The sequence below is a fragment of the Chelmon rostratus genome, chromosome 12, assembly GCF_017976325.1.
Source record: "Chelmon rostratus isolate fCheRos1 chromosome 12, fCheRos1.pri, whole genome shotgun sequence".
Taxonomy (NCBI): Eukaryota; Metazoa; Chordata; class Actinopteri; order Chaetodontiformes; family Chaetodontidae; genus Chelmon; species Chelmon rostratus.
The window spans coordinates 24775824-24800871 of NC_055669.1; the positions used below are offsets into that span (position 1 = coordinate 24775824).

The window sequence follows — 25048 nt, forward strand, 5'->3', positions numbered from 1 at the left end:
ACCGTGAACTCTTCAGAAATGTGACAAGAAGAAAGAGGAAGTTTCTTTATGTTGCATATTAATTTGGATCATGTATAAATTAAATTCTACAATCACTTAAAAACATAAATCTGAAAATCTAGATGCTCAAAACTGCTCATAAAAAGCCCAAAAAATACAGACAGTGGCTCCTCAACAGTGCCTAAATCTTTATTTTTCAGTAAGCTACATTTTTTTCTCCAAATTAGACAATTTTACATCATGACACAGAGTAACTTAAATTACCTAAAGCCGACATGTACGCTTGATTCCAGTCTCGATGGAAGAATAGACCCAAAACAAAAGACAAAAACAAATGCTAAAAAAGAAGCCCTCTTGAACGCAACCTCCATTCTACATCTGTTAAAGGTGTCGTTATGCAAAATTATCTGTCCATGTTTGCCCTCCGCAAACCAACGGCAAGCTAGCCAAAACATGGCGGCGCTGCTTCCGGTTTTTGTATTGTGAAAATAAGAGCTTATTCATGCGATCACATACCAGTACTACTACTGCAGCGCATGTACTGTATGTATGATATATGTTGTCCTTTTCTCATTTCATTTTCTCCCTTCCGGTCTTTCTTCTTCTTCTTCTTCTTCTCGTCCTTCTCATGTTGTTCCATTAAATATTTAAAATTCACTAAATAAATGAATAAACTGTGAAAAATGCTTCAATAAAAATACTCAAAACATGAAACAGCAAAGATTAAATAATGAGGTGGGAAGTCAATATTGTGCTGTTTTAAGTCAAAACAGGAACATTTATTATGTTTTTAATGAGTATTTAGTCCAACTTGGATTATTTCCAGAAATATGTGGAGCCCCAAATTTTGACTTTTTTACAAACACAAACCAAACATGAAAAAATTCCACATGCTGTTTGATGTTGTTTTGAAGGAATTTCTTTTCAAAGATTTTTATAACCAGCTAGGGGGGAAAAGTTCATTTTCAATACTAGCAAGGCTTGTTTTCACTGCACATAAGCCTGTAATGTATCTAGTTTACATCATATGTGAGCTCTGCTATGTATTTGATGAGTTAATTTCAACTGATTTTGAGTTTATGTATTTCATCACAATGAAGAGACAGTTGACACCAATGACTTTTCTGTTATGTATTTTATTTTTTCCAGTCTATCCATCTTCCATTAGGAGGTACAGCTTGAAACATAAAGAGATGAATGATTGAATGACTACAGCAAATAAATAACAGTAATAAAAAATAAAGATAAATAAACGGTGAAACATTTAGCAGAATAAAATGCACAAAAGGAACTTTGAAGCATTTTTTGTTTTCGTTATTTCGCCAACAGAGATACCGCACAAGTAGTCTGCATTGAGACAATTTGGACACCTCAACACTTCCTCTTTTTAGCCTCGCCGAACAGCTATCATGCTTTTATTTTGAACGTAAATTCATCCAGCTTCCTGTTTGACGCTTGTGAATTGTGGCTGACTTCATGCACCTGGCAGGTAGAATATACTGTAGGTGACTTTGGACAGAATGAAAAGTGAACACAGACATCAACTATTTTCTCTTCATCGACCTCAGACAATGTTGATGATTGTTGATTTTCCGTTTCGAAGACAAAAATAAAACCTGACATTTATCAAACTGAAGAAAATAACCATCAGAGGGCGCCAGACAACAGTCATTCCTCTATCTATCTATCTATCTATCTATCTATCTATCTATCTATCTATCTATCTATCTATCTATCTATCTATCTATCTATCTATCCAGTGAATGAAACTCTACACATACAGGTGAACCACATATTCCTTAAAATATTTATATCATATATGATTATTAATCATGCAATTAAGATTGTCAACATTATTTATATCAAAAAGATAAAAAAAAATACTGACAGCATCAAACTGTCGGGTGACAGTCTCAAGTAATTTAATGGACTGTGTATCTAAGGTACAAAAACACATTTTAAAGGGCCCCTGTGTATTATCAGCCTACAAATCAAACCCTTCAAAACTCATGAGAACAAATTAAGGTCATTAATTAAAGGTGTCATGTGTCACCACCCGAGTCCACAGCTCCACTCAGGTATATCGAGCTATGTCGTATCTTTGAGCTTGTTGTTTTTGTTTGACAGCCAAAAACCCACTTAAAAACATGTGCACAGAGCACACAAATCTGCCAAGACATCCAACAGATGAAAAAATAAACTTAAACCGGCAAGTGAGCACAGCATCGATCATCTATATCAGCTATAAAGTTGAAGCTGCTTATTGACACATCCAGCAGTTCCAGTGTGTTAATTACTGTAACTGCCCTGAGAGTGAATCACAAGAGTCAGACCACAGATAAACAATGAAATCATAAAAATGCCAAATTATGACGTACATGAAGATTTGTGAAATTATGGTGTATCGTGTTGGATGTCTGCTGCTTTTTTGTGTTTGTTTCTTTAACATCTTGGGACCATGTTGGAAATAAAGGATTTCACTTCAACATGTTGTCCTTTGGAACTTGGTTTATTTTCCGTGTCTGATGATCCATGAATAAGTTAATTTAATCAATCAATCAATATGACCGCTGGGGGGCGTTTAGCAGCTAAAGAGCCAGATATTTCCCTCAGGAGCTGGTGGAGACCAAAAACAGAGCTACAAGAAAGTGAACAATGAACTCACGTTTATCAGGTAACACAACAATCAATCAATCAATAAGATTGCTGACTAAAAAGTGACAATATCTCTCCCTTCCCATATGGTCTAGCGGTTAGGATTCCTGGTTTTCACTCTGGCGGCCCGGGTTTGACTCCCGGTATGGGAATGTACATCTAGGGGTCAGGAATCATCCTCCCCTCCAGCTGCTTTATGAGCAGTCCGTCACCAGACCGGCACAAAAAATTGTGTCTGACCCGACTCACATTTTACACCACGAGTTCCAGCTCCTACCTTCCGGCAGGAGACTCAGGGTCCCCAGAACCAGACTGAACCGCTACAGGAACTCATTCCTGCCGACATCCATCAGACTGCTAAACAACCAACAGCACCTCTTAGTGCAATAAGATACATGGAGCAATAATTTCCTGTCCGTTTTTATACCTCTTTTGTATATAGGTGTGTATATGTATGTATGGATATACATATGTGTGTGTCCATATATGTATATATACGTGTGTGTGTATTTATATATTTTTGATATACTTTCGTTTTTATACATATATTGACTTCTTTGAAGTATGTCGCTGCTGTACTTTCTTGCTTGGTTCTCTCTTTTCTGTTTACACCTGTAAACTGCAGCGGGACAATAAAAGTATATTTTATCTTTTATCATCACCATCATCATCATCACTCCCATCCCCATCTTCACCATTCCCATCTTCATCCTCATCATCACCATCATCGTCATTCCCATTTTCATCATCATCATCATCACTATCATCATCAAAGTCACGTCATCATCACCATCATCTTTATCATCATCATCAAAATCAACATCATCACCATCTTAATCATCATTATCTTCATCATCACCATCCTCAGTGCTGGTGAAGGAGCGTCTGCAGCGTCCTCTGTGAACATGCTGCCATCTTGTGGCTCTTCTCTCTCATCAGGACCAACTGAGGCTGAATTTAGACGTTTGTGAGAGTCAAACATCATTTGAAAGATCGTTCTTTTCCTCCTGCATCATTCAGTTTCCACACAAAGTAAAACTGATGAGACATTTAGATTATTTGATGTGATTTAGGCAGAAAGATCTGGAGAAAATCATCGGCTGTTGGCAAAAATCAGAATAAAAGCAGTCAGACAAACTTTTGTCTTTCACAGAAACAAACACGTCACCAATTGAACTGCAGACCAAATGATCTGCTGCGTTCATGTCCTGTGGGATTCAGAGTCCAACAAGTAACTGACTTCAAAGATTTGTTGAAATGCATCGAACAGTAAAACACACCTTTCACTCTAAATTACTTTGTAAATTTAACCTGTTTGAATTATTATGTCTTCAACGAAAACAGGGAGCGTCTCCAAACCCTCTGACTGTAATCAGAGTTGACCTCCTAAAAGCTGAAGTGAGCAGTGGTTTTAATGAGAAATGAGCTCTGTTGTAAACAAGTGTTGAACACACAGTATCTCTCTCAAACTGCTCGTCTTCCTGAATGAGTCGGAGCTCGATAACCCCTCCCTCTTCTTCCTGCTCTCAAACACAGCAGCTCCACTCTGTCCACGTATTTCCTGGTTCCCTCCCCTTCAGATCTACAAGTTGAAGATGGGTGTAACCAACATGTGGTGCGGTGCAGGAGCTGACAGGCCCCATTCACTGCAGAAACACATGCTGTTTAGATCAGAGCTCAAACTGGTTTCACTTCTGAGAAAGTGAAACTCAGACAGTCGTTGACACTGAGAGGAGAAATGGCGCAGAAAGGAGTTCAGCTGGACCAGGAAACCTTCTCCTGTTCGATCTGTCTGGATCTACTGAAGGATCCGGTGACTATTCCCTGTGGACACAGCTACTGCATGAACTGTATTAAAGGCTTCTGGGATGAAGAGGATGAGGAGAAAATCCCCAGCTGCCCTCAGTGTAGGCAGACCTTCACTCCGAGGCCTGTCCTGGTGAAAAACACCATGTTAGCAGCTTTAGTGGAGGAGCTGAAGAAGACTGGACTCCAAGCTGCTCCTGCTGATCACTGCTATGCTGGACCTGAAGATGTGGCCTGTGATGTCTGCACTGGGAGGAAACTGAAAGCCCTCAAGTCCTGTCTGGTCTGTCTGGCCTCTTACTGTGAGAAACACCTCCAGCCTCATTATGACTCACCTGCCTTTAAAAAACACAAGCTGGCGGACCCCTCCAAGAAACTCCAGGAGAACATCTGCTCTAGTCACGACGAGGTGATGAAGATGTTCTGCCGTACTGATCAGCAGTGTATCTGTTATCTCTGCTCTGTGGATGAACACAAAGGCCACGACACAGTGTCAGCTGCAGCAGAAAGGACTGAGAGGCAGAGAGAGCTGGAGGTGAGTCGACAAAACATCCAGCAGAGAATCCAGGACAGACAGAAAGATGTGAAGGTGCTTCAACAGGAGGTGGAGGCTATCAATGGCTCTGCTGATAAAGCGGTGGAGGACAGCCAGAAGATCTTCACCGAGCTGATCCGTCTCATGGAGGAAAGAAGGTCTGATGTGGAGCGGCAGCTCAGATCCCAGCAGGAAACTGAAGTGAGGCGAGTCAAAGAGCTCGAGGAGAAGCTGGAGCAGGAGATCACTGAGCTGAAGAGGAAAGATGCTGAGCTGAAGCAGCTCTCACACACAGAGGATCACAGCCAGTTTCTACACAACTACCCCTCACTGTCACCACTCAGTGGATCTACAGACTCATCCGCCATCAAGATCCGTCCTCTCAGCTACTTTGAGGATGTGACAGCTGCTGTGTCAGCAGTCAGAGATAAACTACAGGACGTTCTGACAGAGGAATGGACAAACATCTCACTGACAGTGGCTGAAGTGGATGTTTTACTGTCAGCTTCACCACCAGGACCCAAGACCAGAGCTGGATTCTTCAGATATTCACGTGAAATCACACTGGATCCAAACACAGCAAACACATATCTGTTATTATCTGAGGGGAACAGAAAAGCAACAGCAATGAGTGAACAACAGTCTTATTCTGATCATCCAGACAGATTCACTGGTTGGTTTCAGGTCCTGAGTAGAGAGAGTCTGACTGGACGGTGTTACTGGGAGGTGGAGCTGAGAGGGACAGGAGTTTGTGTAGCAGTCGCATACAAGAACATCAGCAGAGCAGGGTGGAGGAATGAATGTGGATTTGGACTAAATGACAAATCTTGGGCGTTATATTGGAACAACAACAGTTATAACTTTTGGTACAACAATGTGGAAACTCCCGTCTCAGGTCCTCGGTCCTCCAGAGTCGGAGTGTACCTGGATCACAGTGCAGGTATTCTGTCCTTCTACAGCATCTCTGAAACCATGACTCTCCTCCACAGAGTCCAGACCACGTTCACTCAGCCTCTCTATGCTGGACTTTGGTTTTGTTACACTGATGGAGACTCTGCTGAGTTGTGTAAACTCCAACAGTCAGAAGTCATTTCAGGGACAGTGGGTTAAATTGTGTGTTTGAATCGTGAAACTTGTCTTCATGTTTGTTGCTGAGAGCTGATTGTTGTGGCATTTGTTCACTGCGCAGAGATCAGCTGTCAATCAAACACTGTGGGTGGGACTTTGACGTCTTCTCATGTGTTGTTCTGTAAATGTTTGAGTGTGTTTAGGTGGAGCTCCTTCCTGTGTCTGTTCAGCCATGGAGGCTCTCGCTGCTCAGGATGATCGCTGTTTACCTGAACTGACTTTTCTCTGCATGAAAACAGAAACTTCTCTGAGCTCTACATGTCTGTTGAATGTTTCTGTTGATTTATTTGCATGTTGTTGCTTCTCCTTAGAGAGAAAGCAGCAGAACGTCCTTTATCGTACATGTTCTGTTCTCAGAAATCTGTGATGACATTTACATTTATTATTCTGGCAAGCTGACGTAGAAATGAGGCAGAGAGCTTCAATGAAAGTGTGATTATCTTGATCGTAATCAATAATGAGATGGTTGATTATTTTCTTTTCCAGAGCTGAGATTCCAACAAACTGATTGTGTGAAAGATTGAATCTGTGCATGAAATCACTGAACTGACTGTACTGATGGCAGGTGTGAACAAACTGAAGGTTTCCATCAGGAATAAACAAAGAGGAACAAAGTGTTTTCTTCTTGTCTTCATTCCTGGATATCACACAAAGCTGACGGAGAACATGTGAAACTAATATGAGAGAATAACTGAGAGCGTTTTCCTGCTGAAACACCTCAAAGTTCAGTGTTCATGTTTGGAGCGTCTGTCAGTCAGTCTCTGAGCAGCTTTGTCAAATATTAAGAATTCATTTGGTGAAGTTTGGGTGTGAAGAAGTTTTGTTGAGGTCTGACACACACGAGACCACAGATGTTGTGTCTCTTTTCTGATGCCGTTTGAAGCTGCCAAAGGCTCGGCGAAGTCTCAACAAGTCCTGAAGTCGACGTCACAGCAGGTTAACGACTGAAATGAGTGAAACTGATGCACGACACAAGAGGGCGCCTCCATCCTGCTGAGCAGGGATGTCGTGGAGGTCAAAGCACCTCAGCTCACTTGGTCTGCAGGCTTTCCACCGTGTCTATAAACTGATTAGAAACTTCCTGTGTCAGACGTCATCGTCACTGGTGTCAAACTTGTAGAAGTCACAATGAACGATCCTTTTCAGGAAAACAAAGCAGAAGTTCTTCATTTTCCTGCTTGTAGTTTGGTTGATTCATCAGCCAGTGCTGTTGACTTTATGCTCTCCTCCAGTTGAATAAAACAAGTGTTTAAAATGTCTTTGCTTCTCATTTTAGTTTGTTCTCCCAGCTGCTGGAGGCTGATCACAGAGTGTTTGATTTGTGTGTCAGAGGTTTGTTCCTGTATGGATACTGTCCATACAGGAACAAATCCTTTTCTGTGTAAATGACATCAGAGTCGTCAAGTCGTGGACTAAAGTTTTCTTTGACTTGTTCTGATTTGAGGCGGCTCTCGTGGGAATTTATTCCCAGTGGAGAACTCATTTTTCAGCTTATTTCGACACGTGAATGCACCGTCCATCAATAACTTTGTCACCATCTCACCTCTCATCTGTGTTGAGCTGCACATGTGCAGACCTGATCGTGGTGGAGGTGCGGATCGGCTTCTGACGTGCGTGTTTAAATGTGCTCGAGCAGTAAGATACTCGATTGATGCATTTCTAATCAAATGTTTTAACATCTGTTTTACAAATCTAAAGCATTTAGCTGTTAGTTTCAGGTCCTGTAATCACTGAAGTCAGTTTGAACCGTGAACTCTTCAGAAATGTGACAAGAAGAAAGAGGAAGTGGAAGTTTCTTTATGTTGCATATTAATTTGGATCATGTATAAATTAAGTTCTACAATCACTTAAAAACATAAATCTGAAAATCTAGATGCACAAAACTGCTCATAAAAAGCCCAAAAAATACAGACAGTGGCTCCTCAACAGTGCCTAAATCTTTATTTTTCAGTAAGCTACATTTTTTTCTCCAAATTAGACAATTTTACATCATGACACAGAGTAACTTAAATTACCTAAAGCCGACATGTACGCTTGATTCCAGTCTCGATGGAAGAATAGACCCAAAACAAAAGACAAAAACAAATGCTAAAAAAGAAGCCCTCTTGAACGCAACCTCCATTCTACATCTGTTAAAGGTGTCGTTATGCAAAATTATCTGTCCAGACCCCACCAGGATGGAGTCATCGATTGTCCACAGCTGTTAGCGTAGCATGGTCAGAGTGTTAATGAGTTAAACCACAGTGAGTTGATAAAGAGATCGAGTTTTGTTCCAGTCAGTCGGTGTGCATTCGTTATTATATCTTTGAAAGTAATAACAATAAAAAGAAGAAACAAGTCGAAGGGAGTCCATTTTTCCGACCAGATGCAACCCTTGAGGAAAAAACAAAACAAAACAAAGAAATGGCACTGTGAAAACTGGCGAACAGGAAGGAGGAGACCGCGAGCTGAGGCGACAGACGGGCTGATATGAGGTGTGACGCTCCGTGTCCAAGTCCACGAGAAAAAGGAGCTCCTCAAAAACGCCACAACGCGAGCGTTTGCGTTAGCGCCGATGATTCAGGAGAGACGTGCATAACTTGCGGCCGTCTTGCCGCCAAAATGACAGATCCCTGCGAAAGCGGTACCATCCAGTCTGAGGCATTGCGCTTGAGGAAGAGTCACCTTTGCATTGGTCTGGATTTCTGGGTGGCACACATTTATTTATTTCACACATGCACACATTCACAGTTAAGGGACGCCCAGTTTGTAATCGTCTGTGTTTTACGTCTGAAAGGTCGAGGTCAAACGTGCCTCGACCTCGGCAGGGATCGACCGCAAGTTACGACGCACGAAAACCGCTCCCACGGTCAGCGGTGTGGATTTCTCCAGATGTGACAAGTCCTTCGGGGACTTTCAGCAACAAAGAAAATCACATCTTAAAATAAAACACAAAAAAAAGTAAAAGCCCGAGATGGCATGCGCTCAGCTATGTACAGGTTAAACCGCCCAGTCGAGACAAGACCACAGTCGTTTAATGGCACAGTCACTGGTTGTCTTTGCCACATCAAAATGCAGTCCACATGTGATCACACGGTTCAAACAGACATCTCAACCTGCGCATGTAAATGAACTGTATGTGCCAGAAAACTCGCTCTGAAACACACCTGAAAAGAAATAAACTAACTGAGCTGTGATTCCAGTTGAGCCTCTGCTTCTGTCCCCAACTCCCCAAAAAAAAAAAAAAAAGAAAAAACCCAAAAGAAAATCATTTGTACATTTATTTCTCAGGAGAGGAAGTCATGAAAGCTGAAGGACATGAACAAGAAACCTCAAACAGGGAAATGAGAAGGAGAAAAGGTGAAGACACAACAACACTGAGCAAGTTTCAACGACTTTTAGCTGAGGAGGCGTCTCGCCTGGTACCTGCAGCGACACTCGGGTGGGGAACTTCAGCTCCACCCGCCGCTCCGACGAGTCCGACACTCGGCTTTATTTCTGCCGGCAGCAGGCGACTGCCGATAGTCTCCCACCTCGAGTGCCGTGTGCTGTACAGGCTGAAGGTGCGGATGTTCGGAAATGTGCTTCGAGTGCGCTTCGCCGCGCCGCGTTTCGATATTGTCCACGAGAGTCACACATCAGATCTCCTTGAAGCGCGGCCTGTCCGAAGACAGCGCACAAAACTGGGACGTGTCCATCAGGCATCGCTCTTTTCAGCCAGCTAGAGGAGGCGCAGCTCGTAGCAAAAGCTAAGGTCCTACCAACACCAGTGCGCCGAAACGTCACGGCCATAGAGAGAAGTTCTGCCCAGTGTTCTGCCTCTCTTCTGTTCCTCTAGCTTTGGGTTGTTGCAGTTTATCCACTTTTTCTTTTATCCCTTTGTCTGAAAAACTAACAAGTTTCTGCGTTTTTCTGTCCATAAGAGAGACGAGCAGCAGCTACTGTACAGTGGATCCACACTGGCCTGCTGAAAAACCTTCCTGAACTCACATTCGGGAATTAGTCCCAATCCCAAGAACCACAAGGACAATTCTACCCGATCCAAATTGTGTTTGAGAGAATACCAGCACAGATTAGACACGAACATCATCTGGACTCGGCCCGGGTCTGGTCCCGGGTGCATCTGTGAGGGCCTCTGCTGCACAGGACAGCGCTAACGGCAAAATGTCCACCAACTTTCTGCAACTACAAAGCTCACAAGTAGGGACGGCCGTCCGACCTCGAAAACCTTTTAATGCTATCGTCCATCGTGTCGTTACAGAGACCATCAAAAACTGTGAAGTAGCTAAAGCTGGCGTACAACATCTGGTCTGATTCACAACAAGCTTCTGCTAACTGTTCATTATTTGAGTTCTTGTAAGGCTGCATGTGTTTTAAACTTCAACGTCTTTCGTTAAATTAGAAAAAGGGCTGTGAATAGAATGCGCTGAATCAAACATGGTTTTGGTTTTGGTAAACGGTTCAGGCACCAGTTTCTAAAATTCACAAGACATCCAGCCCTGTTCAGGGGAGCTGGTGCGCGCTAACAGAATTAGCATTTTGGTTAAAGAAACTGTTCAACATTTAGTGAGAACGCTTATCAGATGAGTCACATGAGAAGACCAAAAACTCAACGCTGAGTTGTGTGCATTTAGCAGAGTTGGAGTCGGGATGTGGTTAGCCTAGCTTAGCATAAAGCCGGGAAACAACTGGTAACAGATTGCCATTTTGACATCTACGTTTGTATCCATATTGAGCAAACAGGATTTGAGTTAATGAGCTTTATGACATGTTGGCAGACGCATTTTTAAACTTAAGAATGCCAGACTGGCAGTTCCCCGTTTCCTGTCTTTGTGCTAAGCTAGGCTAAACACATCCTGACTCCAGCTCCGTACAGACATGAGAGCGCCACTGATCTGCTCTAAGAAAGAAACGAGCACAGTTCCTAAAATGTTTAAGTAGTCGATCAGTGACAACATTCTGTAATTTTACCATCCAGCACAGTAAAAGATACTCATTCATCTTTGAATATGGACAGAAAACCACAAATTAAGTTTCAGCTTTGCAGGAAAACCAATAAAAGAAACCCTTGATGAGAAAAATACACCATCGTGCTGAGGTTGGTCTTAGAAAGAGGCAGAACTTCGGCTCTCCCTTGTCTTCTTATTTACATTGTTTGACATTAGATATTGTCTTGTTATGGCGTCCACCACATGTGGACACTATGCAGTTTAACTGTATACTGTTGAGTTGCATATGTATGAACATGTCATCATCATGGTATATATCAATGTTGCGTATTAGTGTGAGGGGCTACTTTCCCCTGAGATTATTACAGTTCTGTTGGACAACATTGATTCTTTTAATCTTTTTTTTTTTTTTACTGTAGCTTGTAAGTTACATCTATTCATTTTCTTGGTATTACAACAGTGGTATTTAAAGATGTCAAAAATACTTTGCATTATTGGCTGCTGCTGTTGCACAGTGACAACTAAGGATCTGACATGTAGTGCTTTTTTTTTTTGCTAAACAGCTTCATCATTCAATCTGGAGGGGAAAAAGAGACGAAGATGTCTGGAAAAAAAATAATTCCCAGCATTTAACAGTAAAAGAAAGAGAAGCCAGAGCTTTCAAGAGGATGTTGGTGGACACGCAGCTTTGTAAGGTTCATTAATAAGATTAACTGGGGGGAGAAATCAACCGACCACACGGGTACGGAAAATGGAATGAAAGACAACAAACAAAAACAGAAAATGTACAATCGAGACGACCTCCGCACGCTGCAGAGTGGAGCGGAAATCAAAATCCACGCACCCAAACTAAACATAAAAAAGTTAAAGAAAAATATTTCCAAAAGCACAACATTAAGTTTTTTTATATCCTACATCCAGCTCGATAGCGACATTAATAGTTGAACAAGATCAATATATTTTTATAATCATTTTAAGGTACCTCTTATATTTTTCTGAGTATTTACAACTGTACAAGCAAAGCACACACTTCAAAGTGCACAAATTTAATACAGTATTGACTAGTTTTGCATTTACAAGGTTTATATTTTTCCCCAAAAAACAACCTGAAACTATTAAACAAGAGACAAAAACAATCCAAATGATTCTTTTTCATACAATTTACAAAAACAAAAAAGGGAAAAGAAAGAAAATGCTGCGAGATTTGTACTCTCTCTCTCTCTCTCAGTAAGACTTCTGGTACGACTGAATATTTTCCACATGTCACGCTTCGTTAGCATTCTGGGGATTTTTTTTTGAAAAGAAATAAACTCTATGCTTGTCTTGTATAAAAGTTAAGGCAAAGTCATTTTTCAAGTTTAAATAAAATTCAAGTTTCTCAAACACTGGATGGATTTTTTTTTTTTTACATTTTGCGTATATATAGAGACCTCGATGCGTCTCTAGTTTTTCTTCTCCCTAAAAAGAAAACTTAACGATATTTCTCATGGAATAAACAGCACTGGTTTATAAATAAGTGGATATGGTGCATTTTCTCTTTTACCATTTCCACCAATGAGGGAAAAATAATAATAATAACAATGGACCCATCCAAGTGCATCTCAGTCCTTCAAAGAAACAAAAAAAAAAAAATCCAAAATATATAATTTCTTAGCAAACTCAAGATTTAGCATCCAAATCAAAAGCAGCTATGAGCACGAGTACAGGCGTTTTAATGAAGCTTTCCCTTCTCCAGATGGGCTCCTGTTTTCTCTTAGTGGGATTACCCAGAATGCTTCTTGTTGCAGGAAGACTTTGGCGAGACATGCGAGGTCCCACGTCGTGTAGGTTTGTGTTTCCCCCAAGCACATATATTTTGTATAGTACAGTGTTTTTTTTAAGGGCGTTTTGCATCTAAGGAGACAACTTTGAAAGATTACCCTTAGCACACGACTGAGGAGCAGAGAGGAAACTCACTTCAAGTCTGTTCGGTCCCAAAAAAAAAACACACTTTTGACATTTCTTAATTAGTTTTATGATTGGCTGCCATTTCCACTCATTTCAATACTTGCATGCCAATAATTCCTTCTATCTATCAGCCGATTACATCTTTAGAATACAGTAAAACATCCAAGACTTGGTTGGTTATCTGCCAAAGTGGCTGCTACAGTAGACAGACCTCCCAACCAAAGCTTAAATTCAACTAAATCTGACCAACAAGTTTCCTCCCTGCATCTTACTACTTCACTCTGAAGGAATCAAAATGTTCCACCAGCGCCCCGACAACCAGCTGTCATCTGAAATGCTGCTCCATTAAGTCCCGTTAAGCCTGAATTTGTGTGGCTGCTAGTGTTAGCGTCTCCTTTCTGAACCACAACTCTGAACTCTGTAGACTCAAGGTGAGTAAAGGACGTATTTTCCTTCGCTCTGTGCTTTAAATGTAACTCCTCCTGTCGGGTGAAATTAGTCCCAAGAGCACAGGAGTGAAGCAGTCAGTGTGCTTTGGTCAATCTTTGTAAAAAGAAAATACTCAGGACAAATCAAAGTGTGCAAACTGGAACTAGAAGAAACCAAATAAGCATGCTGACAGAAAAACAAACGAAGAAAAACTCTTGTGGTGAAGACCGGGCGCCGAACATCTTCACCCCTGAGGATGGATTCTACACGACAGTTTGGGACTTCCCTGATCGCACTCCTGCTGTAAACCCACCTGCTCGTCTGCCTGTTCACGCTGTGTTAAATGTTTACATTTTGAAAGGATGTTTGGTTCAACGCTGTTCACAAGAACCCCGACGGGACTCCCAACAAAGTCTGTTTCCCACTCCAACATGGCAAACTACATTCCAAAAAACTCACTCATCATTTACCTTCATCGCTTCAGTGTGAGTAGAATATCCTAGGTCTATTCAACTGTCTCACTTTCCGTATACATCACTTTTACAAGCGCTCTTTCAATGAGAAATCCTCATTGATACAGAAAAAGAAGCCAAAATCCAAACCACTGCATCCCTATAAGAGCACCAACAGCAAAAAATACAAATTAATATTAGCATCCATAACAAGCCATCAAAAACATGACAAGCTGGACAACTCTGGAAAGTCATGTGATGCCTAAATGTCCATCCTACAGTGTGTTCAACAGGCACCCACAAGGCAGAACAACAAAAACAAAGACTTCAGCGACTGGGTCTGCAGAGATGGTGTTTAAGGGTCATTGGCTGTTTTCTCCTGGAAAACTTTCACTGAATTTGCATCTTTTTTCCTCTTCTCCTCACTTTAAGGATCAATTCCCTTTTTCACTTCAGGTGGGAGAATCAAACTTTTGCCCTCCGAGTCTGAGAAAACAGTAACAGTGCAAATAAAATTCTAGTATTTTTTTTTTTTTTTTACATACAGTAAAAGATGAGCTGTAGTAACAGATTCCAGGATTCAAAGTCTAGCACCATATCTAGAAGAAAGAACTAGAAACATGCCACTGTTTGAACGGTTTGCAAAAGAAATCCCACTGCCACCACTCTGAACAAAAACTCCACACTGAACTCTGAACTCGTGCCCCCAATGGTGCATTTTTGGCGTTTCCGTCCCCTGAAGTCACGTTGTCTCAGCAGATATTCAGAATAAGCACGCCCCCTCCTCCTGACAGTTATCTGTCACAGTGGTAAACTGACGTGGGTTCACCGAGCATCTGAACGACAGCTAGTGTTAATTTCCTCCTTCCTAATCTCAGCTCACCAGTGTTTCCTCACCTCCAGAGTGAACCGAGCCGCTTCAGACGAGAAGCAGCCGTTTCAACAATTATTTGTCACGACTGGATTTGAAATTTGTCAGCCTAAAAACTGCCCCATGTCTTCTTTGACATCATGTGCCTGCTGATAGTTTTAATCCACAGTTTTTCAGAGGAAATGAGAAGAGAGGAGAGCATTGCAGCTGCGAAAGTTTCCCACACTTTCCCAAAAATACAATCCAAGAGAAAACTGAGCTTCCCCTGACTCATTAAATGTTTTCTCACACAAAAAAAACACCTTAACCTACTTCCAGATATTTCCAACAGACAAATTACTTTTGCCAACAACAACAACAAGGTGCCTCGATGCCTCATTTGTCTTTGAGCAAAGATTTGCTTGCAGATATCCACATGCCCTTCCTGTCCGACACTAAAAACACTGCTCTCACATCAGCTGTTAGACGCAATGTAGCTAACTAGTTAGCAGTGTTAGCAAATAGCAAAAATAACATAACAGCAGAGGGAAGTGATGCTCTTAGAAAATGATCAGAGGAAGAAACCAGCAGTAACTGTACCGATGGTCGACAAACAAAGATGAGCTGCTGACAGAAAAAAACACATTATCAACAAAGTCGCATAGTGTAAATAAATCTGCAAAGAGAAAAATTCACTTTGAGGCCATGTAAACCAAAGGATCCGAGTTGTTGTGATGAGATTTAGATGTTAAGTCTTGCATATGGATGTGAGTATGTATTAAAAAACATATCTGCTAATTATAACCCATAATTAAGCTACATAAAGTTGCACAACAGTGCCACTCAACATGCAAACAAACCCCTCACTGTGAGAGCCAAACAAGGTGGAGTCTGTTGTATGCACTCTTTCCCATCATCCACTGGGGTGGCTTCCAACAATGCCCTGCTGCTTCGCACACAAGACTAATTTTATCCCACAAGGCCATTTGGACAGAATGAATAAATTTCAGTGTTGTCTGTGCCAACTTATAGGCTGACACAACTACGTAATGCAAAAAGAGAAAAGGAGAAATAAAACTGAAATTAAAAAAAAGCAAATAAATAGAATAAAAAGAATGAAACGGTGCTCTACATGCACAGTAAAGTGCTTTTTGTCTGCAAGCCCTGATCCAGAAAAGAAGGCGTCCTCTATGCTCGTTTGTGACTGCTGATTCTGGGATAGAAGTATTGAGTAGCCCTGACTTATAATTCCTTTTTTTGAACGCATCTCTGGAGCGTAGTGGGAGGGGTTGGAGGACACAGGGAGTCGCCCTACTGCGGGGACTTGGGTGGGGTGTGGTGGGGATCTTTGCTGGGGGTTTTCCCTGGGTGTGGGGGCGGGGAGGCCCACCGCCCGGCCGGCCTTCGGGCATCCCTCGGGGGTCTGCCTGGGGTGGCCGTGCCAGGTTTAGAGGAGGGGGGGTGTGTCTCTCTGGCCTTGGCCTCCCCTGCCGGGATGGAGGCATCGGGGCACTTCCTCTCCTCGCCTGTGGGGGCAGCGCAGGCTGGCTTGGCTTCCTTGGGGGTCGGTGGTTGCTGTAATGTCGGTGCATCCTTCACCCGCTGGCAGATCTCAGCGTAGGAGGGCTTCCTCTGCTCCTGTCAGGGAAGCCACAACAACACAGTCGTAACATATTCTGCACGTTACAGCGCTCGTCTACACGCCCCGACACTTTTACCATGGAAATATTCCCTTCTGCACACCTGTTAATGCAAGTGTGGGGATTATTTTTAATATGACTTCTGTTTCTGCTATAGGTTGGATGATGTGATGATACAGCAAGACAACAGAGATTAGTCTACCGGTACAGACACTGAAATATGACCACTGTCACCATGTTTCAGCACTTCGTTTTGCATAATTCTGTGAATTAAACACTATTTAGACATGTTCATGATGTAATTTTATCTATAAATACATAGTACAGCTGGATGAACTATATCGAGACAAATGGGATGCATTCACTTTCCCGCTGCTGATGTGTTTGTACTGTTGAAGAATTTAGACAAAAGGCTTATTTTCATCTGCAGTCCCTGAGCAGGTGGATGCCACACATTAAAAGGAAGAAACAAGCAAGACAATAAAACCTTGCATATACTAGAAAACACCATAAATGGCAATAACCTAACAAAAGCCATTATAAAGAAGACACACAAGTGCATGACAATCAACATTTTACAAAAACAGGCAAAATAAAGCATCTTTAAAAAGACAACAAAAATGTAGTGGTGCAGAGAAAAAACAATACGGGCAGAGGACAACCTGTAAGATTAATGAAAAGTGTCTTCAAACCCCTTTAGACAACATAAAAAACCCACCGTCAGCAGACTAAAAACACGGCTGATTCTGGAAAACAGCTCGTTCCTGAAAAGTCAACTTTCTGGAGATTCAGAGGTTCATCAGCTGCAGGTTGTAACACTTGCTAAAAATGCAAAGCTGAGGAGCTTTTCACCAGAACTGAAGCCAAAGCCAACAGCACCATTGTCTTCAGGAACCTTACACTGACCTATCGGAGCTTGATAAGTGCGTCCCTCGCAGTTAATGAAAGTACAACTTTGAGATGTATACCTGCATCTGTTTTAAAAACACACAACCTTTTCCCCCATAAGGCATGAGGAATTTACTTATCTGTACTCAAGTTTAATAAGAGAGTGCATAATTAAGGCCTGATTAATTTACACCTTTTGTTCCTGCTGAGGTCAATCTGTCTGTGATTGAGATGTCTGAGTGGGGGTGAGCATTAAAAAGGTTGCAGGTGAGGGGAGAAAAAAGGGAAAAGAAGAAATCATGACTGACCGTTGCAGCACCGTTGACTTGCACGGATTTGCTTGCAGTGGACAAAGTGCCAGGAACTCGCTCCACTGACAACTGCGCCTCCTTCGGCTTCACCTCCGTCACCTTCACCTCCCTGAAATAAACAGAAACAGGAGGCAACGCCAAATAAAATGTGTGGTGAAGCGGCAGGGAAACACAAGAAGTAAGGTCTAATAAGGGCAACACGTGCTGAAAGTGATGCTCAGTGATGACTGTAATGTACACCAGACGCACTAAACAAATAAACCGAGACAAGGAGCAGCAGGTAGGATGGCCAACCCGTGGAGCAAATGTCAAGAAATGGCGGCTTTTCTGGTGCGCAGGAAAGTGTCATTTCATGATGTGCCTTGACGCACATTAACCTGTGATGATGCACATCTTGAAGCTTTTTCATTCTGAGTTATTGTACACAGGAAAATAGCATGACTGGTTCCAAAGTCTTATAAACCTAAACTGTGCTGCTGGTATCAAATTCAAAATAGGCAGATATTTACAAAAACCAATGAAGCTGATGAGGTCGAACATTAAATATGTTGTCTTTGTGCTGTTTTCAATTGAGTATATGTCAAACAGGAAATTAACATTGTTTGATTGATATTTTACACGGCGCATGCACACCTGCTACCCTATAGCAGTGGATAGAAAATGACCCTGCAATACATCCCCAATTAACTCGGTCGGTGTGCTTCTTACGTTGCTGGGAGGGAGGGAGCGGGACTGTGCGGTGGGCCGGCGGCTGGGGTCAGGGTCGGGGCTGAGGCTGAGGCCGGGGTCGAGGCGGTTGGCGAAGGCTGGAAGCTTGTGGGCATTGGGGAGGCGGAGGACCGAAGCGGCTCTTTGGGGCCCGCCGGAGAGAGACCTCCTCCAGTACTGGAATCAGCACTTACATTCTGCAACAAAACCACACAAAGAGACTCAGAGAGGCATTAAAGCAAGTTGTTTTTTCCTTTTTCTTTTTTAGTATTAGCTGTATTATCATCAATCAGTATACCTTTCAATTCTGCATAAATATTAAAGGAACAGCAGTATTGGATAAATCCACGGTCTTGGTGCTACAGATTTTGAATCCTTACAACTGTTTTTTCATCATATTTGAAACAAGAAGCATGTGAAGGTTGCAGCTGCTCTCGAGTGATGATTTCAGCTAAAAGCAGGGATTTTTTTAATCTAATGATTGAGAGGAGTGTCTGTGAATCATGTTGCTGACATGTAGAGTTGTATACTGATGTGACACTTCACAAGAGTCCAGGAATTCCCTCAGGAAATCATTTAACCCTCTATAATGTGCTGCTCACTCTGAAAAATGTGTCCTCAGCCTGGTGTCTGTTAAACATTACACAGAATGCTAAACAGACCCGGGGTAATACACTGAGACCTGACCCTAGCTGACTGACCATATGTACACGTGGATCCGAACCCGTACAGGTTCTGGGTCCTCAGGTGGACCCGTGAAGACTGTTACCTGAAGGTAGAAGTCAACTTATACTACCAAATTGTCTGTCGGTGAAATTTGGGTTGCTAAGATAGATTAGATAGTGTGATAAGGAAACTTTCTTTTTTAAAGCTACTCACTCTGTAACCTGACCTTTTACCACAAAAGGCTGCCATACAACTGAGCACATTGACTGTGTGTGGGAGATTATTTCTTTGGAATTAATACATGCATCATTTAGCTGATGGCTAAATGATGCATGTATTCATCCATACAGCATGTAATATACGGACAACACACAGACACACAGAATGCGCGTTCGGTCTTTACCCGTTCCTTTGTGGTTCCAACAACGACGCTGCTGGCCAGCCGGTTGTCGAACACATCGTCCGTCTTGAGCTGGCCGGCTGCTCCCGGCAGGGGAGGGAAGCTGGAGAGACCCAGCTCGAAGCTCGGAGATGGGGGTTTGGGAGGAGGCGGCGGCGACTGAGGCGTCACTCTCTACATGATGTCAACAAACACAGAGTCAGCACAAAACTTAGCAGCGGAGGGAAACAACCTTGAAACACAAAGTCAAAGTACAGCAACAGAGAGGGTCAGTCAGATGACGGGGCGTCTACCAACTGATCATTCAGAGATTAACACAATGACACATTTATGCATAATTACATTACAGAATAAATCTAATCTTGCTTTCATTGATTGATCATTTGATCATTTTTATATATAAATACAGCTACATTAGACTGTAAAGGAAGACACCAAAAAAGTACTTACTGTAAACTTTTCGTCCCTCTTTTTCCTAGAAGCAGAAACATTTTTCCTTTAAGAAAGAGAACACTTGAATTTACAAACATCCGCTCTGACTGAAACGATGACAATGCTTTGATTTAACAGCTTATGTCTCAGACTGAATAAGGTCGATCTCAGCTCTGCTGGTAACGCAGATGAACAGCTGACTGCACTCTGAAGAGTTAGAGAGATTTTCTGAGCATTTTTTCTCCATGTATACTATAAAATAAACTGTATAAGGCTCAAACATGTGTTACTACATAGCTTATAGTTGTGAGGTGCAGGTCGGTCAGGTTTGCATGCTTGTGTTTGCTGAAAATAATAATAAAGTCATTTTTTAAATCATCTATCCATAGTTTTAGTGATTTGAAACTGATGAGTGACGCCTGTGGTAGCTTTTAAACAGGGCTCCTATGAGAGGATGTTTAAATATAAATGATTAGAGATCAGAGACAATGACGTTTTCACAGCTCCTCCAGGTACTTTGTCTATTAGCTATCTATACTTGCATTTTCTGCAGTTTGGCTCAAGAAACAAGCGTGAAGATATAACGAACATGCGCCCAATTTAAACATACGTCATTACTTTGGTGAACTTTAGCACAACTGTTTAAAAATGTGTACTGACAATGAACTTTGATAGCAAGTTAAGTGTGGAAAAATCTAGATTTAAGGCACTACTGTTGTCGTTACTGGTGCTCAGTGCGATTTCATACATGGTTACTTACAAAAATGGTTTTGTTTTGTTTTTTTTGCGGAAAATTGTCGAATTACTTGGACATTCATTTTCAAACTTTCCACGGCCGTATTATGACGACAGGATGGTATCGTTATCGATCATTTTTGCGCACTGGAGCGTTGGCGTACCTTCCTCTGCCGACACCCAGAGGGTAATCTGTGGTCGAGGGCTCAGTTACTCGTCCCGTGCCCACCGTGTCCCTGCGTGGGAAGGCGGAGGTGGAGGGTAACCTGGTTCTGGGCTGGCTGGTGGGGAGTCGCGTGGGGGGACTGCTGCGAACCCCGTTGAGTCTCTCGCTGGGGAAGCTGGGAAAGAGGCCCGGGTTGTCCAGAAGCCCAGTGCTGCGGTCCGCTGTGGGGATGGTTGGCCTCAGGTGAGGTTTACTGTGATTCCTGCAGGAAACGGGAACACTTGTGAAATTGCACTCAATTCACCCAGACTGTTGGCTGATATATTAGATTAGATTAGCCGTTATTGTCTCCCCTGTCTTTGCCATTTGAGAGACAGTCGTTGCAGCAGTAAACACGTACAAACAAACTGCCGTCAATGTAGGATCATACCCAGATCTATAAAAACCAGAACATACACAACAAGAATATTGCACAACACAAGATATGACCTAAGAAATAATGAACTTCATTGCAAAATAGATACAACATAATGACAGATTACAATAAAATGTAAAAAATAAAAAGCACATTCTGCTCAAGTGATTAAAGTAGGTAATGTAAACCAACATTTTCATGCTCTTCTTTTCCTCCTCTTCTAAACCCTCAAATCACTGTCAAGAAGCAAAAGCTTCATCACTAACTATAACCTGACAGTGTGTTTCACTCCCTGTGAGAGAACAGAGATCTTACTGCTCAGAGGTCTTCTTCATATGCTTGTTTTCCACCATTGTCCCCTGTATTAATGACGGTGGGGGCACAGATACCAACCTGTTCCTCGGCGAGTAGTGTCTGACAGTGAGGGGGGACGTCGCTGGTTTAAAACTGTGTGATGTGGTAAATCCATTGATGAACTGGTTGTTGTGAAATGGTGCAACCTGGTTAACAGAAAACAGATTCACCAGCTGCGTTAACAGGAAGTGAAATCGACATGTTGGCTTGCAGTGATGCCTGAGTGCAGGAATAAAGTGATTTACAAAAAGATCTTCTTGGACCTAATGTTTTCATTTGATAGTTTCAAGTTGGATTTTATATTGAACCTTAAGCAGCTAAACCAAACTAATCTGGGACGCATTTAAAAGGTAATAATCTGTTTCAATTTAAGACCAAGTCAAAGAAACAATCTTCATAACTAAGACCATGAAAGAGACAAATTGCTTGTGAAAATATTAAAAACAGATAAACAGATTTTAAAACTATTTGTAAGCAGTTCAGAAAAAAGCCACCCTGAATTCAGCTATTTAGATGTGAAAAACCTGATGCCATTCTTACCAGTGTGGGGTCGATGAAGCTGTGCGTGGCGGACCAGGCCTGCGGCGTGATGAGGCTGTATAAGGGGAACTGCTGCTGGGGGCTGTAAACCGGCGGGATGAAGTAGGACGTGTAGCGCTGCTGGGCGTACGGGTTCACCTCCACCGGCCGGTAACCGTTCTTTGGCATGAAAGTGTTGATAGCGATTGCCTTCGCCTTTATCCTCGCCTGGTAGAGCCAGAACAGGACAGGAAATGAGCATATATGTTCTACACATAAAAACGATCTAAAGAGCCAATTCAGGGGTTTAAGAGTTCTAGGCTCTATGGATAATTTCAAGCACAGAGAAAGGAGGACTTCCTAGACAATGTAATCTAACGAGCAAGACGACATATGTGGGAGCATGACAGGTGAACCAATAATACAATATTACATGGGCTTCAACACAGAAAATGTTCTACCATAACCAAAGACAGTTGGACGACATTGTGAGTACTGTGGGATCAGGGGCGCTGTTGTCTTCATCGTTGAGTAACCACCATGGTAGATCTGTATTTTTAAGTTAGGATACCTTCAGTGTTCAGTGGTTAACGCTAACATTAGCTCAGTTTGTTTTTCTGATAACACAAGACCCAGACTTCCAATGACTACAATCCTTCATCCGAATTAAAGATACAGTTAAAAAGGCCACGATCTAAAAAGTGACGGTAACGTGACTTGAAAAAGTAAGAAGTAGTCGGAAATGTTGAAAAATGTTTTAATGTCCGGCGATCCGGTCGACAGCCGGCGCTCATGGAAAACTCAATTTCAATTTTGTGAATTGTGTAAAATCTTTAATATCTTCGGATGCAAATCACATGGAATCAAAAGCAACCTTATATACTTAAATCTAAAATGTATACATAAATATAAAAATAGGAATAAGACTATAGAAAACCAAAACTGGACCAGGAAGGAAGGTGCTAAAATTTGCTTTGCTGAAATATTTGCAGGTATGAGTCGAAGAGAAGGATTTTTTTCTTTTATCTTTTCTTAAGTCCAAATGGTCACTTTGATAAATATCAGCCTTGGTCTACATCTTTGTTTATTTTTTGATCAATCGCTCTTTGTTTTTATCAATCATGTGTTTGGTCATTTCTGTTTGCAGCTAATCTCACATACTCCTACTGGACCCTTCAGCCTGATGCTTTTTGTGCACACTTATGACTGCATGCTCCAGGGCCTCTCTTGGTTGTGGAGATCCACAATATTTGAAAAACCTCAGAATTATGATATTTTGACGAAGCGTTCCTGTTTTAACCAGATTTTCGAGAATCTGGCCCAGGAAACACAAACCAAATGCAGGTATTATCACAAGTCAGTCAGTCAAAGAAAAGGAATTTCACATGGTGCTCTATAAGGAGAAACTATGACAGTGACAACAGAGGTTGAAGCAACAATGGACAGTTCAAAACCAGTGTGTCTCATATGTCCCAATACCATGGCGATAACTAAAAGTGGCAATGTGAAGCGCCACTATGAGACATAAGAGGGACGTATGAGCAAAAGAAAGAGAAAAGGAGGTGTTAAAACTGTTAAGATGTGTTGAGAAATAGAGAATGGTGAAGTGTAGTTAATAAAAATGAAAAAAGGGAACCACAAGACACATTTTTTATTTCATTTTAGTAAAACCTTTTTTACGATGCACATTTTTCAAAAGCTCTGTTGTGTATGTATTTTTAAATGAGACCCTTATTTTACCTGAAATGAGAAAAGCATATTTATTCATTATTAGAGTAATTATTATTTATAATCTCTCCTCTTCAATGTGAAAACTGACTGGAAATAATGTTGAAATATCATTGAACTGTACTTTCTTTATGTGATTTGACCATTAGTTGTTGACTACATACAGAAGGTGAGACAACAGTTTCATATGTACTGTTACTGCAATATATATGACACTGAATATAATTCAGTTACAAATTGCAGACCAAACAAAGTTGCAGACCGCTGTTTGAGGAAATGTTCTCTAACTGGACCTCTCCCCCCTTAATTGATTGTGCTAACGCACACACCTGGTGTAGATCTGCACTGTACTGAGTGCACTATTCCAGTTAAATATGTACTTGAGCTGTTAGTTTGTTGCTAATCACTTCATACCTAACACAGTCTGACAAAACATTCATTAATGTTTTGAGCAGAATTTCAGCAATCATTTTTTAGCAGTAACAGCTCGCCAAAGCGCAGGCAGCCAGCTACATAAACCTGCTATCAATCTTCAGTTAGTACAACATGTGTCAACAATATCAGCCAATGTAGGAGAAGAAGCTGGTCATGTGTTCTTTGACTGAATGTGTTGATTAAGCATAAATGATGTAGTAAATGAAAGAAAGACAGAAAATCCACAGCTGAGTGCAGTCTGACAACACGGTAAATAGACCAGTGGGAGAAAAAGAAGAGGCTCTGTCAAGCCAGGTTTTTCTTCTGTGGTGTTAATGGGGATTTTCATATATTAGTGAAACTACTTAAAAATGTGATGCCACTTAACCTGCGAACAAACCTCCTAAGTGAAGATTTGTGATTTCTCTGCTAAAACCCTTGATGTGTTTCTTTGTGACTCTGATTAACTCTGCATGAGGAAAGATATTTGTATCCTGTCCTTCACTAATGAAAATTCGTCACTTTGGACTGAGTTTGAATTTGGATTGACATGCAGAAAGTGACTGTGCCATAGTCCTATTATCACAAAAAATAAAAGTAATCATCCACAGACAGACGCATGGCGAAGCAGACAAATCAAAAGTGCGTCTTAGATGTTGACTGTCACATGAAACCAGTTCACATCATGAATTAACATTTGATTGTGTTTAATTTAGACTTTTTCTTTCCTGAAATCGGGCAACAACTGACCAAAGTTCATACTGAGAAATATATGATGCTCTGGTCTTTACACATCACTCATCGTTGATACAAACTCAACGGGCAAGTTCCCTACCTTTATAGGCTTCCCTTGGAAGGTCTTCACCTCCTCACGTAGATACTGATATGCCTGTATCAAGAGAAAATGGAAATTTCAGCATTTCAGGGTATTGCCAGGTTCAG

At 41.6% G+C, this 25048-nt stretch overlaps 2 protein-coding genes and 1 non-coding gene across 4 annotated transcripts in view; 2 read left to right on the top strand and 1 right to left on the bottom strand.

The window, feature by feature from the left end:
- The first annotated feature begins 2735 nt into the window (after window positions 1-2735).
- trnae-uuc lies at window positions 2736-2807 on the top strand. Its single transcript has one exon. It is a non-coding gene; the product is annotated as a tRNA-Glu (tRNA).
- A 1495-nt stretch (window positions 2808-4302) lies between these two features.
- On the top strand, window positions 4303-7356 carry LOC121614603 (tripartite motif-containing protein 16-like). The gene has a single exon (XM_041948574.1). It carries the CDS (start codon window positions 4394-4396, stop codon window positions 6104-6106), a length of 1713 nt encoding a protein of 570 aa, XP_041804508.1. The 5' UTR covers window positions 4303-4393; the 3' UTR covers window positions 6107-7356.
- A 687-nt stretch (window positions 7357-8043) lies between these two features.
- Window positions 8044-25048, bottom strand: part of larp4b (La ribonucleoprotein 4B) — a 46951-nt gene continuing 29946 nt past the window's right edge. The window contains exons 9-17 of one of the 2 annotated variants that reach the window (XM_041948568.1): window positions 24942-24995; window positions 21986-22192; window positions 21485-21591; window positions 20675-20938; window positions 19794-19818; window positions 19347-19517; window positions 18278-18474; window positions 17567-17678; window positions 8044-16368 (exon numbers count right to left, since the gene is read on the bottom strand). In XM_041948568.1, the coding sequence (XP_041804502.1) occupies window positions 16042-16368; window positions 17567-17678; window positions 18278-18474; window positions 19347-19517; window positions 19794-19818; window positions 20675-20938; window positions 21485-21591; window positions 21986-22192; window positions 24942-24995 (1464 nt within the window). In that variant the 3' untranslated portion in view covers window positions 8044-16041. Of the gene's footprint in view, window positions 16369-17566; window positions 17679-18277; window positions 18475-19346; window positions 19518-19793; window positions 19840-20674; window positions 20939-21484; window positions 21592-21985; window positions 22193-24941; window positions 24996-25048 lie in introns of both variants that reach the window. The other variant, XM_041948567.1, reaches the window with a different exon arrangement.